Source organism: Papaver somniferum, chromosome 8 (assembly GCF_003573695.1).
Source record: "Papaver somniferum cultivar HN1 chromosome 8, ASM357369v1, whole genome shotgun sequence".
Taxonomy (NCBI): Eukaryota; Viridiplantae; Streptophyta; class Magnoliopsida; order Ranunculales; family Papaveraceae; genus Papaver; species Papaver somniferum.
This window is the reverse complement of record NC_039365.1, coordinates 18535613-18553241: the sequence shown is the minus strand read 5'-3', so window position 1 is coordinate 18553241 and position 17629 is coordinate 18535613. Positions and strand designations below refer to the sequence as shown.

Genomic DNA, 17629 nt, shown 5'->3' with positions numbered 1-17629 from the left:
GGTGATGTAACTGATCGTCGATCAACTACTGGATATTGTATGTTTCTTGGAAATTCTCTAATCTCCTGGCGTAGTAAGAAACAATTAGTTGTTTCTCGCTCAGTGCTGAAGCAGAATATCGAGCATTGGCTCACACTACATCTGAGATTGTCTGGCTACGTTGGATTATTGTTGACATGGGAGTTCATCTTTCAAAAGCCACTCCATTATTTTGTGATAACAAAGCTGCTATTCACATTGCACACAATGATGTCTTTCATGAACGCACAAAACACATCGAAATTGATTGTCATTTTGTGAGACATCATTACAAGAAAAAACCATTGGATTGCATTATGCTGCTTCAGAGTTACAGATTGCAGATTTGTTAACAAAAACGCATCCCTCTATACGAATTCAATTTTTAAATTCCAAACTCAATAAGTGTTGTAGACCATCTTGAGTTTGAGGAGGGGTGTTAAGAAATATTCTAGTGTATTATGCATATCTTCACATATCCATCTCATTACTCTAGGATATACTGTATTACTCCAGTATATATTAGTTTCCTATGATATTTCGTATTCTGTAAGATATTTGTTTCCTTCTCTAGTGTAATATCTCTTGTATGAGAAGTGTAATGCTCTATTGTAATTCACACAATCAATATACACAGAACTCTTGATTCCATGACTACTTTTGTCACTCCGCATGGTCCTAAGAACCATTAGGTTGGTTGATTTCAAGTGAGACGTTCCCTCCAGAAACAAGGACAGTGGGGTTGACATTCTCAAATTATTCAAACACGATGTGCACCTTCATCATAGCCCAAGCACTCTTATCAAATGATCTGTCATATGAAAGCTAGCATGTATTTCTTCTGCTTGGATTCTGGTTATGGGATTATTCGTATGGTTTTTCGTGCCGGAAACCAAAAAGTACCATCATTTGGGGCATACAAGAAAATTTTGGGGCCTATTGAATAAGACAAAAACATGGTGGGAAATAGTGTTTTTAGGCTATCACTTATCTAGCAACTTTCAAAAATGCTAAAATGCCCTTGGATGATTAGTGTTAATTTTAATAATTAGTTGTTAATGATTATAGTTTGAGTTAGCGTTAATTTAAGATAATAATTATCTTTTTATAGAGATTGAATGAGTTATTATAGAAGAAGAAGAAGAAGTGTAGTAGAGAAGGAAAAAAAACTTTTTTTTTGCCTTTGTGATTGTTGAAATATGTGTGATTCAAATTCGAGTGAGGAAGGTGAATCTTCATCACGTAAAGCTAAGAAAATACATATTAATTACGATGGAGATCCGGAGATGGCTTATTTGTTGGATTATGAAAACGATTTTAAATCTAAAACTCCACTTTTTTTCTCAAGCTCAAGATGATTCCTTTTTGGAGCCAAATCCAGAAGATGAGTACATTGATGAGGAACCCAATGCTAATAATATGTATGGTTGTAGACGTTGTTTATTGTCCATTTTGTAGCTTGAATTCACCAAAAGTTTGAATTTTTGTATGTAGTTCGGCGCAACATTGTTAGGTTCGGCAAACAATTTGGATGCCGAACCTTGAAATATAAGAACAGTTCGGTATATACGATTGCATTCTATATAAGCCGAACTGTCATTAAATTTTTTTGGCGCCAAATAAATTACTTGGTTCGACTTGAAAATGTTGTGTTCATATAAGCCGAACCCTATTCAAAAATATTTATGAGTTACAGTGTCATGTTCGGCTCATACGTGTTCCAGCCGAACATAATTTTATTGTTTTGGTAAAACTCAAGTGTGGTGGTTCGTCTTATAATGTTAGTCCCCTATAAGCCGAACCCATATATGTTTACTAGTTCGTCTTTGGAAGTCTAAATCGAATCAGCCGAACCCTAAGATCGGCTTTCAAGTATATTTACGAATAATCCGAACCTTACCCTAAACGTATATTATATTGTTGTAGATTGTTCCTGAAACGGAAACTATGGAGGACCAACCACCTCTTGTTGATGTAATTCATGAAGATACTATAGATCACTTCCAAACTGACTTGGTAGGTAATCTAATTTGTGTTTTTTAATTATTTTATCAAGTATGTTGTATTCAAAATCCGTAATAAAACTTAACTTTTGTACTTGTATCTATGTAGACGTGGAAAACTCGAGATGAAGTTGTTCAATGGGCTGAGGAACATGGTTGAAAAATCAATTGCGTCCTAGTTAAAGGAAGAAAAAGATGAAAGGAGCGAGTTGAGATGGTTTGTGAGAGAGGGGGGAAGAAAGTAAGCAAAAATAAAAAAAGGTGAGGTGTATGTTTTGAAGACCGGGAAAAAGTATAAGACTAAATCAAGGAAGATAAATTGTCCCTTCAAAATCGTCTTCAGTTGTAACTCAAATGAGAGGGTTTTCACCATGAATAAAGATATGGATTGGCGTCATAACCATCCACGTTCAAAGGATCTTCATGGACATTATAGAGCCGGAAGACTCAAAGCTCGTGAATATGCGGAGGTAGATAAAATGACACGACCACGTATGACACCATCTAAAATTGTACACTTGAACAATCTAGAAATCAATCATAAACCCTAATTATAGAAAAGACAATCGATGATAATTAAAACTTCAAAAAAACTTGTATTAACAAATCAGACTTCACGTCTAGAACGTTGAATTCATCCTTAATCAATCAAAGTTTAGCTTCACATAATTACAAGAAGAATGGATTATCCCTAAAGGGGTAAACCCTAAGTTTTAATGTAAAAGATGTAATATGATATAAAAGATGTCTTCTCAAGGATTGGATGTCTTCTTATATAGAACTCTCAAAGTTAGACTTTAGAATCCTACTGGGGCCGTGTTTTCTTGAGTTAGAAGTCAATTTCGCGTCCAAATATGTCCCAGGAAGTTGTCAGGTTCTGCTCATAACATACCGACCTTTCCTAGACAAACCTGAAAAATGAAAATTACTCCAGGCGAGTGTTAGGTTCGGCTCACTCGATTAAAATACTTTTGATCCGAACATCCTTATGTATACTCCTCGAAAATATTGATTTTTAAGCTCCAGGTTCGGCTGACTCGAGCTGATGAGTTTTGAGCCGAACCTCTCTCTGTAACTTCAAGTTTCAACTTTGTTTTGCCCATAACTTCTTCGTCTGAACTCGGAATGACCTCATATTTTTTTTGCGTTCTTTTCGTATTCTCGTTCTCTTCAAGATGGTATTGAGAACTCCTATATTTGAATGAGTTGAATTTGGACTTTGGCCTTCCTCCATTGATAGACTCCACTTCCTTACTCATTTAAGCACTTTGTAGCTCCTTTTTGGATGATTCACCTGATATGACACATAAACGAGAAAACAATCATAATAACAAGTAATATTCAAGAATTATAGCTTAAACAAGTATGGAATTGACATTATAAACATGTAAATTATAGACTTATCAGTCGAACAATCTAAGATAGCATATACACGTACTTAAGTTCGGCTTATTAGCATAAAAATTAAAATCAGCCGAACATGCAGGTTCGGCTGATTCGATATTTAAAAAAAAACATACGTATCATCCGAACTGTTCTTCGTATGTAGAAAAAAAAAGGTTCGGCTGATAAATGTCAGCCGAACAATACACTGTAAATACTGCAACCGCAATGAATCATGGATTACATTCATCAAATCAGTGAAATACGAAAAAAACAAGCAATGGGTTTGTGCGAAATACCTTTATATGTGCAATTTTAAGGAATCAGGGTCTATTTCTCGCTCTCCAACACCTATTAATCCACTATCCTCTTCAACTTCTTCTTCATCAAAAACCCTAGGTTGAGTTGCTGCAGAAACAACTGCTGGATTAGGCATCCTACCTGATCTTGAAACTCACTTATAACGAGGTGGCATAATGTCTCTGGGTTTAATCAAATTTTTTTTGTGATTCAACATTTTTGATTGAGTTTTTAGAAGAAAATGAAGAAGAGAGAAGAAGGAGAAGAAAATGAGGGAAGAAGAAGAAGATGAAAAAATTGAATTTTTGTATTAAGTTTTTAATTAAATGGGTTAATTAGTGGGAGAATAGTTAATTAGTGGGAGGGTAGTTAATTAGGGATGGTTAATTAGTTGGAGGATTATATGATTAGAATTAAATTTAGAGTAAGGGTAATAATGTAATTTAAACTATATAAGGGTATTATAGTAACTTAAGCATCACTAGACACCCCATATCAGGAATCTTTGGATGGCATAATAAGTTTGTATGCCCCAAAATTTTCTTTTATGTCCCAAATGATGGTACACCAAAAATGTTCCAATAGAGGATATGGCTGAAAAAGTTTGGAAGCAGCACTGGTTTTGGAAGAAGTACATGGACTGCGATGTTGATGAACATGGCGACAGAATCGTTACGGATAATCCTTAGAGCAAAGTCTATGGGTAGTCTCCATTTGGAGACTAACTCTCCCATATGAACGAGTATAGCCATTGTAGGCAAATATAAAAGAAGGACTAGACGGGGGACTGTCCCCCGTTTAATAGTTTTTTTGAAATTCTACGAGGGACTAAATAAAAAGAAATCTTGACGAGGGACGGTCCCCCGTCTAGAATATAAAAAAATCCAAACGGGGGACGGTCCCCCGTATGTGTAGGAAGTCGATATCAGGAGAAAATTTCCCCCGTATGTGTAGGAAGTCGATATCAGGAGAAAATTCTCCTGGATGTTTTCATTCTTCTTCAACATTTTCATGGTTTTTCATCTTCTCCTTCACTATAATCTTCAATAACGATAAGCAATCTGATTTCTTGAAAAAATAAATGTATCCCACTGATTAACTAGTAGAGGTAAATTCTATTCTAACAAAAAAATCGTTTATTGATATTAATTTCATCATCTTATTTAGGTTTTGGTTAAAAGTTACCCTAATTTGATTTTTTTCTAAATTATTGAAGGTGTTGAGCTAATTGGGATAATTGAGCGAATTAAAGCTATGATTCTTAGCTTAATCTTAATGTTGAGCAAATTAATTTTGTTTACCTCTTGTTTCATTGTTTTAATTTGATTGATTTATAACTTAATTTTGATAAATGGTTAATGACACTTGTTTTAGGGTTCATATAGAGAACAATGGATTATACTATTTTGTCTTCTAAAGGTGAAGAAAATCATATATGCAACACTCTTGACATTGTAGATGGTGAACCTTCAATTAGATTTAGAGGTGGATGGAGCAATATGCATAATCTGTATGAAATTGTATGTAAAAATGAAAAATGTAAGTTGTTTGTAGACCAATGTGGATTGGGTCGATTACTTGAGATAAATGTTTCGAAAGATGATCAACAACTCACACATGCAATTGTTGAGCGGTTTTGGAAATCTACAAATACTTTTCATTTTCCAACATTTGAAATAGGGCTCACAGCCAATGACTTCTCTTGGTTGACGGGTTTAGAAGTAGGAAAAGGAGTAAAGCTAGATTATGTAAATTGGTGTGATAAGGAAAATAGAGAAACTTGCTTGGAGTATGTTGAAAAACTTTTGCCCAATTTAGCTTAACTTATTTTCGATAAAGCCGAGAAAAAGAAAGTCGCGGAAAAGAAGAAAGCACTAGAAAAGGGGAAAGGGAAAGCCAAAGCAACCGAGCAAGAAAGTGATGAAGAAGATATTCATGAGAATTTGGAGCCGAATGATAGTGAAGAATAAATTGGTGAGAATGGGGAAAACATAATTCGTGGTCTTGATGTGTCCTCCTATTTGAGCAAGAGGAGTGGTGATATCAAATGTGTAGATATGTGTGATTGGTTGAAGACATTTAAAGGAAAGAGTGGAGCGGCTATGGAACCATATTGGGATGAAATTGTTCGGGTTTTTATTTTATGGATGATTGGTCAAGTGCTTATGCCAAATAGTGTATCCACCACAAAGGTAGGATGGTTATGTAACTTTGAGGAGTTGGATTTAGAAAACATAAGTAGGTTTGATTGGGGATCTCCGATGTTGGCTTGTCTTTATAAATCTTTGGGCGAGGCTAGTAGAAAATTGAATACTTTCAACGGGATGTGGATGATCTTAGAGGTATGTACATATGGCTCATTTTATATCTTAAACCCATTTAACGTTGATATTTGTGGAAAAATGTTCTATATTAATTTCCCCCACTTTTTTTTTGTAGTATTGGTTTTACTACTATTTCCACACTTTGTTTCCCAAAATTGATGGGGATGCACCGGTTTGGGATGATTTGTGGCCAAAAATTAAGGTGTTTAAGAAGGAGAATTTAGCGGAGGTTCAAAGGGATATGGGAAGACATTCAATTACTATTGCTCGTAAGCAAATGGAGAATAGGTCAATACAAGGAACAACATGGCAGCCATGGCGAGGAAGTGAGCATACTAATAATGAAGTCCTAAGATATTCGCATAGGTTGTCAAAGAAACGATGTGTTTTCTTGTATATTGAAGATGATCAAGGCTATAGGTACTTGGGTGAGAGATGTTCGTTTCAAGTAACCGCTGTATTAGGTATTCTGCCTCGCCCACCTCCTGAACATGAAATGATACGAATGGATCAAAGAGCATGTGAGAAGTGCAAAGGTTTGAGGACTTGTAGGGAACCCAATAGGATTGCAACTGTTGAGGAGTATGAAAGCTGGTGGTCTCAAGTTTCTGTTGGTCCATACTTTTCAAGGGTTAAGCCAATATTGGTTCGAGGACGGAATCGTGACGACATTTCTTCATCATCTCAAGCGTAGTTTCGTGTTCCATATCCTCCTCCTATGCAAACAAGTTCATATGTGTATGAAAATGAGCGAGCTCAGAATGAGAATGAGAATGTAGAGCTTGAGTATCTTCGAAGTCGGGTTGTAATCCTTGAAAATGAGAATGTAGGGCTTCGAAGTGAGAATGTAGGGCTTCGAAGTGAGAATCAAATTTTACGAAGCTCCTTCAATTCACAAGAGTGTTATGCTCCAATTGTTGGGGGGTTATCTAGTCAAGTTTATCCGGATGTTGTTAATGAAACTCAAGATCCTCCTCAACCATCTGATCCATCTAATACTACTTGGAATGGACAATGGTTTACGGACTTAATGAGTTAGAGCAATTGGATACCTGCTTCATTAAAATTGAATGTCATTTTGTAGTTTTTCTTTTTAAAAATGTATGTTATTTTGACACTTGGTTGTTTAAAAATTAATGTTATTTTGGATTTACAAGTTATTTTGGATTGACATGTTATTTTGGTTAGGTGACATGTTGTTTTACTTATTTACATGTGAAGTTGGTTATTTGCAAAATTTTCGTGGTCCTAATTTGTTTTAAATTTTTTACAGGTATAATGAGTGACACGGACTCGGATGAAGATTACTTTCTAGACGTCGTAGAAGGAGACGAGCTAATGCGGCGATGGTGGTGAGGACATTAATGTGGCAACAATCAATCGCTCTCATGGCTCAACAACCCGAACATATTGAGGTAAAAAGAAAACGTTATTCCATTAGGAATAGGGTTCTTCATGATGCTATTATGATGCGTGATTATTTTACCGGTGGTAAACTCACTTATTTGGAAGAGAATTTTCATGACCGCCTACGTATGAAAAGAGAATTGTTTCTTAAAATTAAAGATGATTTGTGTGAAATGGACCCAGAGTGGCCTCAAAGAATAGATGCACTTGGAATCCCGGGTCATTCTCCACATATGAAAACGCTAGATTGTCTTAGGTTACTTGCTACGGGTCAATCAACCGACTCGATAGATGATTATGTGAGAATGGGAAAAACAACTCTATATAAGTACTTGAAGAGATTCGTTAGAAACATAGTTAGGCGTTATGGCGGGGAGTACTTGCGCAACCCAAACCAAGATGATATTAATCGCATTTTAGCCGAGAATGAAGCAAGGGGTTTTCCGGGTATGCTTGGGAATGTGGATTGCATGCATTGGCCTTGGAAGATTTTCCTTCGTCTTGGGCGGGATATTATGCATCTTATAAAGGTGAATCGACGATAGTTTTGGAGGGGGTTTCTACTTATGATTTGTGGTTTTGGCATGCATATTTTGGGAGTCTCGGATCAAATAATAATCTTAATGTACTTAACACATCTCCATTGTTCGATGGTATCTTCGATGAAAATGCTCCAAAAGTGATTTTCAAGTAGGTGGTAGAAGATTTGATATGGGTTACTACTTGGCCGATGGGATATATCCTAAGTTATCCACTATTATGCAAACTTATAAGAAACCAACAAACCCGAGACAAAGATGTTTTACCAAGATGCAAGAAGGGGTTCGGAAAGATGTTGAGCGTGCACTTGGTGTTCTACAAGCAAAATGGCATATAGTGAGAGGTCCGGTTGAATATTGGGATGAAGAAGACTTAAAATCATAATATTGGCTTGTGTGATATTGCATAACATGATAATTGAACATGAGAGACGAGATGGGGCATGGAGAACCTTTGGGGATGAAGAATATAGGGTATATCGTGACATTGTACCTCGCGGAGCCGTTAACTATCATGAGTTCAAACATGAACCCTTGTATAATAATCTTCGACTAAGATTGACAAATCATGTTTGGGATATGTTTGGTAACAACATGGCACCGGAAAAAGCGGAGGAAGCACAATACATGGATGAACCGTAAAGAACAAGGTAATTAAAAGTTAGTTTCATTTGGTTGTTTGGACAATGTGTTTATTTTTGTTAATTTGTATGACTAAATAACATTGAAACTTAGAAAAGTAGTAGTTATCTTAAATTTGTCCCATTAATATTGAGTCTTACTAACTCATTATATTGCATATTGTTCATGGTAACAATCTTTTAATTGAAAGGAAATTATAATTAGGAAAACAACAACACCAAATATTAGACACTACTCATCCTCATTACTATCTTGCTCCATCAAGTTCCTTTTCTCTAGTATCTTGTTTTGTTTACGTTCAAGCCAAATTTGGCCGGCATTAGATAGCTTAGACATATCCGCCATCATGATTCTTTCTACACGTTCCTTTTTCTTTTCTTTGATCCTTCTCATATTCTCCTCTTTTAGTTGTTCTTCTTGATCTTTCAAATAACCTAATGTAAAGACCCTAAGCTTGTTAACGTTATTTGACTGGTCTAGCGATGATCAAGAGAAGATTTAGCCGATATTAACTCGATTATTTTTATACAAATGTTAATTACTAGGAATTAATCTAACAGTAATCTAGAGATGAAACTAGTAACGCTAGATAGTTCTCGAAGAGTTATGCGAGACTACTCGAACGTGTCATTCGAATACCGGACGAAGAAGAATTTATCAGATTAGTGAGAAGGGCAAATTAGTCTTTTAACATTCTAACTGACCTGTCTTCCCTTATCATTCGGGGGAGTTCCTTTATAACTTGTCTTGGTCTTATCTCAATCGAGAAGATAAAACTTTCTCTCTTTTATTTTCTTCTTCATTCTTATATTCTCTTCTTTTCTTTCTTCTTCTCTCTTATTCTCTCTTCTGTTCTTCTCCTGTGATTTGTTTAAGAATGGAAATTCACGATTTTGTGTTTGAATCAAGAGAAGTCAAATCAAGGAAGGATATCTGGTGGTGAAGATTGCTATGTTTCTTAATCAGACTCAACATGAAAAGGGTTTACAGAGAATTGAATTAGGGTTTTGGTTGTGTTGTTGAAAAGGTGATGAAGATGATTATGAGACTGAAATCGATAGAAGAAGAGACTCATTTGGTGGTGGTCTTAGTTCAAGCGGCTGGTTCAGATACTCAGAAAAAAAAAAAGGTAAATTAGGGTTACCTTAATTTGAAGATGGATTGATTTGTTTGAATTTGATTAATTAGAGATGGGTTTTAATCAAGTATGAGGTTGAGATGTTCGGTGAAGTTTAATTTTGATTTCAGAAGAAATTAAGGGTTCTCTTATTTCAATCTGTTTTCATAGAATTGAGGATGAAATGATAATATTTGGATTGGATTTATAGTTGAGTTAGATAAATGGGGTATGTGATGGAGATGAAATTGTTTATCTGTTGATTTTGTTTTGAGATGATTCACAGGGAAGAATGTTTATTGGCCTTTAGTGAAGAACATGTTGCACAAAGATGAAACTGTCAGTGTTGGTGTTTACTGGTGCAGGGAAAGCTGGTTACATATTATGATATTTGAGTCCTGTATGTGCTATTTGAGCAGATGTGGAATGAGTGGGTAAATGTAGATATTACAGTTGGACAATGTTATCCCAGTTAAAGCTTATATGTATGAAATAGGATTGAGACAGAGTTGAAGGATGTTATATTGTGGCTGAGTTCTTGGTGGTAATATTGACTTGAGGTTGAATTGAGGGAGCTGTGTTGGGTTATAGTGAACTAAATAAGGGATGATGTTGTTGTGTAAGTCTGAGAAGGTAGTGACAATGAAATAGAGAATGGAGATGTAGTTGTGAATATCAGGAAAAGGATGTAGATGAATTGAGAAATTACAGATGTGAAGTTGGAGATGTTGCTGATGTTGAAATGGAGTTGTAAGTGATGTTGGTTTGGTAAGTACAGGGTCATGGAGTGGTTAAGGGAGTTGAGTTGCGCTTGAAGGGAAATGGGGATGCTATTAGGGGGCTGACTGTGTTGTTGGGTTGAAGATGTAGTATTAGTCTGAGTTAAGAGGGATTGGATTGCAAATGAAGTCTGGTGGTGCTATGTTGAGTTGCAATTGATATTTGTGATTGAATTAGTGATCAGAGTACATGGAGGAGCCCTGGGATGTATTTGAATAGTGAAGTGGTGACTGGTGGTGTTTGAGGGATAAATGAAATTGTAGTTAAGGTTTAAATGGATGGAATGTACTGAGATATGACTTGAGTTAAGTTGATGCAGATCATTTCTTCGCGGCAGTTGTGAGGACTTTGGATTTGCAAGTGTATTTCAGTAAGAAGAATAGTCTTACAGCTGATGGTGTTGTGTATGGTGGAGGATGAATGTTGTTGTTGATGTTGCTTAGAGTTAGAATTGTAGTTAACAAATGCTGTGAAAGCTTGGAACTACCAGTGTTGCAGGTAGGCTTAAATTAAAGTTGTATTGAATTATTGAATTTTAGTTGAATGAATAGAATGTATGGTGATTGTATGAACTTAATGTTCTGAGACTTGGGCATGCTAGTCTTCACTTAGTTAACTCAGTGTGGATTAGTTTAGACTCTTTGGTTTGACAATTTTGACCTGGACTTTGACCTGACTTTGGATGTTGACTGTTAGTTGACCCATTTGACCATCAATGACCGTTAGATTGACCCAGTTGGATCAGGCCTTGTGTAATGATTTTGTGTAGTGGACTTGGGCTTAGGATTAGTTATCCTAAAATGATGTTTTGGACCTTTTATGGTCCGAATTATCCTTTGGCTTCTTCTACAAAGTTGTAGATACTTATAAGACCTATCTAATGGACTATAGAATCAACCTAATTAAATTAGTAAACCTTAGTTACGCTAAATATAGATAAATAAAAGATGTAGAACCTTAAATGGGCCTAAAATCATTAGAAAGACTTGTATGATTCTTGTGTGAGCCTTTTGGCTAGATTCTTAGACTTCTTGTGTGATTAACAGTTAGTCTATATTAACAACGATCGATTCAAATGATGAACCAGCGGATCGTGGATCTCGAGGTAGGCGTGGCTTGTCACCAAAAGAGGTGGAAATACATTTGACTCTTTTGTAACCATTGTTGTTTCTTTTACAAAAAGCTTCTGCTTAACAAACTCATGCATTTTCTAGTGTGCATTCCATGCTTTATATAAATTGCATTATGATAATTCTGTTGATTCTTGGAATCTTTCCATGAAATGGAAAGGGACTTGTGAGGTATGTCATTATGAATTGTTATGGGAAATGAGAATTTCCACTTGTGGTATATAGGGTACGCTCCTTCACATTTATACCTACATGAATTCAGCTTTTATGCTTATATCGGTCCACAGTTTGCGAGTTCAGAATTGTCGACATCCATATTTACGATTAGGTGTGGATTTGCGAGTTCGGAATTGCACAATATACATTGTTTGAAGGAGGAGTTTGTCCATATACATGTTTATTTACTTTTGTGAGGATATGCTCTTTCGCATTTATACCTACATGAATTCAGCTTTTATGCTTATATCGGTCGACAGTTTGCGAGTTCGGAATTGTCGACATCCATATTTACGATTAGGTGTGGATTTGCGAGTTCGGAATTGCACAACCATAGTATACATTGTTTGAAGAAGGAGTTTGTCCATATACATGTTTGTTTACTTCTGTGAGGATATGCTCTTTCGCATTTATATCTACATGAATTCAGCTTTTATGCTTATATCGGTCGACAGTTTGCGAGTTCGGAATTGTCGACATCCATATTTACGATTAGGTGTGGATTTGCGAGTTCGGAATTGCACAACCATAGTATACATTGCTTGAAGAAAGAGCTTGTCCATATTCGTGTTTGTGTATCTCAGTGACTTGGTCACTATTTAATGTCTGGGAAGAAAATTATTGTTTTTCTTAATCTTGTTTATGATTACTTAGAGGTTAAATGTTAATTATTCCCACTTTCAGTTTTCAGAGACAGATCAGAGTTGCGCAGTGAAAGCCACAAGTGTTGACTCTGTTAATTAGTTAAGTTCCCCTATGTCTATTATGTTGTTTATTGTATTTGTAAACCAATTGACTATTATATATGTATCATTTGAGAGAAGTTCATGTATATATATTCTGAGCGGGGTTAGTTTTGGAATAAATTTTGTAGCAGATTTCTTAGTTGAATGTTTAAGTATTTGAATTAGATTCGTAATGCCTCTTTATTTAGTTAATCTTTTGGATTAGTCAGTTGCTAGCTTAGGGGAGGCTACACCTAACATTCTCTTATTGGTTTCACTAAAGTTGGAATCAATGGAATCACTTGGAGTACCACTTTGATATTTTGCTTGTTTTTGAGCTTGAAGAGCTTTCTTCTCGGGTCCCCTTTTTTTTTCCCTTGAGCGTCACTCGTTTGTTTTGTATTACAATCGACTCCCGTATCTTCGTCCTCGGCACCATCGACACCCTCGGCACCATCATCATAAACAACTTGGACCACGGGTGGTGGGGGTAGGGGGTACTTCAACATACTTGGTGTAATCGTAACCGGGTTCATTCTTGTATAACTCGTAGCACTCATCAAGGATGAAGGGTCTCCCATGTAGCTTGTGGAAGTCACACCGACCACGTATCATCTACAATGTAAACTTATCATATGAGTATTCATTTTTACAAACATAACGAGCAATACGTACGAAACAAAAATACTTACCGTGTGCTCGGCTCCGTAACCACTTATTCTTCCTCCTCGAAATAATTTTCCAAGAACGGCGACAAATAGCTTAATGTCTTTCTTTATAGCATATACTCGGTTTTCTAAACTAGTTTTGTCTCTATCATTTGGGTTACCTTTCATTTTCTCGATAAATAATGGAATAATACGATCCCAATATTTGGTTTTTCCTTGATGCACACCAACACTACCATCACCCGTTATTGCTATATATGCTTCGCAAAGAGCTACATCTTCCTCCGTAGTAAATTTAATTTGTTGTTTCCTACGAGTTTTTTTGAGCTTTTTGGGTTGAAGGGGTCGGTGTTGATGAAGAAGACATGGACAAAGAGAAGAAGAGAACTTCAAAACTAAAATGGAGTAGAATGAAATTGAGTTGGAGTTGAAGTGGAATGAAGAGAAAAGAGTTTTATGGGTTGGTTTTATAAACGGGAGACTGTCCCCCATAAAGAAAAAAATAAAAACCTTACGGGAGACTGTCTCCCGTTTGTTGTTATTTTTTCTTATGGGGATAGTCCCCCGTCTAGTGTGAAACTCCGACCATCAATCTCGTTCGCCTGAACGAGTGTGTGGAAGGATTTGTGCGGGAAAATGGGTTGAAACCTACCCATAGGAGAGCCTAATTTTCTCAAGTTGGTAGTGCACTCTTTCATTTGAAAGGGTGACACTACCCATAGCCCTTGCTCTTAGAAGGTTGGTGTAAATTTCTGTCTGCACTGTGCGCTAAGTTTTATTAGTCCAAGACATTTTTTTCTCCTCGCGTTTTTAGGGGCCACTCAAAAGGATTTAGGGGCCAACAATAAAACAAAAAAGGTCACCCAAAGGGAAAATGTAGCCAGCCCTTATCTCGCGTAATTCGTAATGGCAAAATTACCCTTATATATTCGGAGGATATGATAACATTTTTATCCTCCGATTTCAATCGGAAGACAAAAATTTACCCAGACTTCCGATTGTAGTTGGTGCAGTATTAGAATGATTTCTGTTTCATTTTTTCCATTTGTTTTTCATTTTTGAGTTGTTAGAGTTATAGAGAAGAAGATGAAGGAAAAAAGGGAAAACCCATTTTATCACTACAAAAATGGATGGATATGAAGAAGAAGGTGAGAATCATGGCGAAGACGATTTGGGGTATATGTTGAATGATACAAACTTTTGTGGAGAGGAAAACCTAGACGACCCTTTCATGGAAGAAAATGGAGAATCGCCTGATATTGAAGCTAACGATGCATGTAAAACACAGGTATTGTGTTAAGAAACTCAAATACTCGATTTGTATGCGTTTGTGTGCTTTTGTAAACAAGAAAAACCGATTATTGCATGCATTGAATGCCATGAACTAACCAGATTCAGTAGATAATTTCTCGAATAAACTTACGAATATAACACACTGAGTACCAAATATGTATATTCGGTAGTTCCAAGATAGTAGTTTACTGCCGAATATGAGAAAAAACCCCAAACTGGTTTTCCAAAAAAATCTACATTTTGGTAGTTATGTAGAGTTATTTACCTCCGAATGGCCCCAAAAACGAATTCCTCCAAAAATTTCAAAACTCAGTATTCTTATCTTTATAATCGGTAATAGTTTAACATTATTTGACTGCCGAATATAACAGTGGTCTCAAAATAAAATTTCCGAAAACTTTAAAATCGGATGTTTATCGATTAAAGTTATCTCCCGGTTATTTATATTCGGCTGTTTTACTATACATTTTAGATTCCGATTATATCATTTCTTGCACTCAGTAAACTGTGTACATTCATTTGCATAAATCGGGTGTTTTGGGTAACCGATAGGATTCCGAATATAGTATACTCGGCAGTTTGAATTATTTAATAACCTCCGATTATTGTATAATAATTTGTTGCTTTCATATGCAGGACGTTGAAGAGTTTGTTGATGATTTCTATTTGAGGCCCGACACTTCCCTATACTATGCAAACGATTTGGTATACTCATTACTACTTTTCTTTTTTTTTCAAAATTTATATGTTAAATGGTTATGCTTATTAGATTTGTTTTGTTTTATGCACGTTTAGACATTTGGAAGTAATAAGGAGGCAAAGGAATGGCTTATGAACAAGGCAAAAGATAACATGTGCGTGGTAGTTCAAAATAATCATGTTAGTGACACTCGATTTGAAATGATTTGTGAGAGAGGTGGGACGTGAAAGAGTCACGAGGGAAAGAATAGTAAGTACGTACGGAAGACGAATAGGAAATACCGAAGCAATACCAAGAAGGTAGGATGCCCATTTAAGATTGTCTTCTATAAGCCCGATGGTATTAAAGGTAAAGAGTATAAAATGTATAAAGTTGATAACGGTTGTCACAGCCATGATGATCCGTTGGATTTAATTGGACATGTAATGGTTTCCAAGTTAAAACCACATCAAATGCAGACGGTGAGGTCTATGCGGATCCAAAAAGCGAGTGCGATCTTAAGTAAAATAAAGGCGGACGACCCCGACAACTTGTCTTCTTTGTCTACAATTAAGTCGGCCCTAGCTACGATCAAAAGGACTGAATGGGATGGTAGAGCGGTCATGCAACAATCGGAGTGGTTAGCGGAGTTACACGGCTACACCTTGAGAAGGGAAGAAAATGATGGTATAGTGGTTCGTATTTTCTTGGCACATCCCGAAATGATCCAATTGGCACAATGCTTTCATCAAATTTTGTTGATAGATGCTACTTATAAGACAAACAAGTATAACATGCCGTTGTTGAACATTGATTGCCATACTTCGGACAAAAACACGTTTACGATTGCATGGGGTTTAATGGATCATGAGAACAATGTGAGTTTCATTTGGATGTTGGAGACGTTGAGGTCCATTTATAACGGTGATAATTTTCCAAGGGTTATTTTAACGGATAACGATCAAGCCTTAATGTTGTCGAAGAAGTTGTTGAGCAAATGAACGCCTCGCAACAAACCCAACCAATGGAAATTCTTACTATAAAAGAGGACAAAGGTACTCTTCGTTGCCCTAGAGATCTTAATGGAAGACCAAATCGATCCACATATACAATATACAAAGAGTATTTGGAACAACTCCCTCAACTTATCATTCCATTTGTTTTGTCGACTGACGAGGTTGATGGGGATGGAAATTGTGGGTTTCACGTTGCTACGGAACAAATGGTTTCTTTAGAGAGGCGGATATCGAAGATGTCACCCAATGCCAATATTTAAGAAATAAGATAGCGGTGCAACTTGTGAAGGACAAAGGTTTTTATATGGAGATGATGAGGCGAGGAGATAGATACGACATGGTTGTGACAAGGGTTCTCTATGATGGAATTTTTCTTCACCTCGCTTCTTAGCCTTGATTTCCTCTTCCTCCTCCTTCGTTGACAATAACGATGGTTTAATTTTTTTGGGTTGTTTTTTCCTTTTTTGTATTTCTTCTTCCATTGCTGCAATTGATGTAGTTGTTCGCTTGCATCTTCGAAGTATGTTGTCGATTGATGATGGACTTGCCATTGAAAAGGTTTTTCATTCTGATTTTTTACTCAATAATAACTGAGAGGGGTTACCCTCCTTATATAGATTAGAGTTCCAACGGCTCTAATTTTTGAAAATATGGCCGTTGAGGTTTCTGAAAATATGGCCGTTGAGGTTTCGTATCAATGATGCACCACAATCGGTTGCTAACGATACACATATTCCCTCCGAACAAGACATTCAGTAGCGAACTTAAATTTTTATCTACCGATTAAGTTGGTATTTCTAAAAACGACTATATTATTCGGAGGATAATTTTTTTTTGTAAAGTCCCGAATGTACGATGGCCCAAAAATCAGAATTTTGGAAAAACTGATACTTTTCAAATTTTGAACTTGAAATAATCGGAAGTTAACTTAGTTACCCGAACTTCCGAATATGGGTTGTCTAACCTTCTATATTGGCCCTTGGAACCACCTAGAGCCATGGGATGGTTTGTTTTGAACTTGTAATATTCGGAGGATAATATTTTTTGTAAAGTTCCGAATCTACGATGGCCCAAAAATCAGAATTTGGGAAAAACTGATACTTTTCAAATTTTGAACTTGAAATAATCGGAAGTTAACTTAGTTACCCGAACTTCCGAATATGGGTTGTCTAACCTTCTATATTGTCCCTTGGAACCACCTAGAGCCATGGCATGGTTTGTTTTGAACTTGTAATATTCGGAGGATAATTTTTTTTTGTAAAGTCCCGAATGTACGATGGCCCAAAAATCAGAATTTGGGAAAAACGGATACTTTTCAAAATAATCGGAAGTTAACTTAGTTACCCGAACTTCCGAATATGGGTTGTCTAACAACACAAATCATTGTCA

General features: G+C 36.2%; 1 protein-coding gene across 1 annotated transcript; it reads left to right on the top strand.

Annotated features, from left to right (window-relative positions):
- The first annotated feature begins 7374 nt into the window (after positions 1–7374).
- Positions 7375–10595, top strand: LOC113305208. Its single transcript, XM_026554292.1, has 3 exons — positions 7375–7882; positions 10020–10072; positions 10512–10595. Exons 1-3 carry the CDS (start codon positions 7375–7377, stop codon positions 10593–10595), a joined length of 645 nt encoding a protein of 214 aa, XP_026410077.1.
- The last annotated feature ends 7034 nt before the right edge of the window (positions 10596–17629 follow it).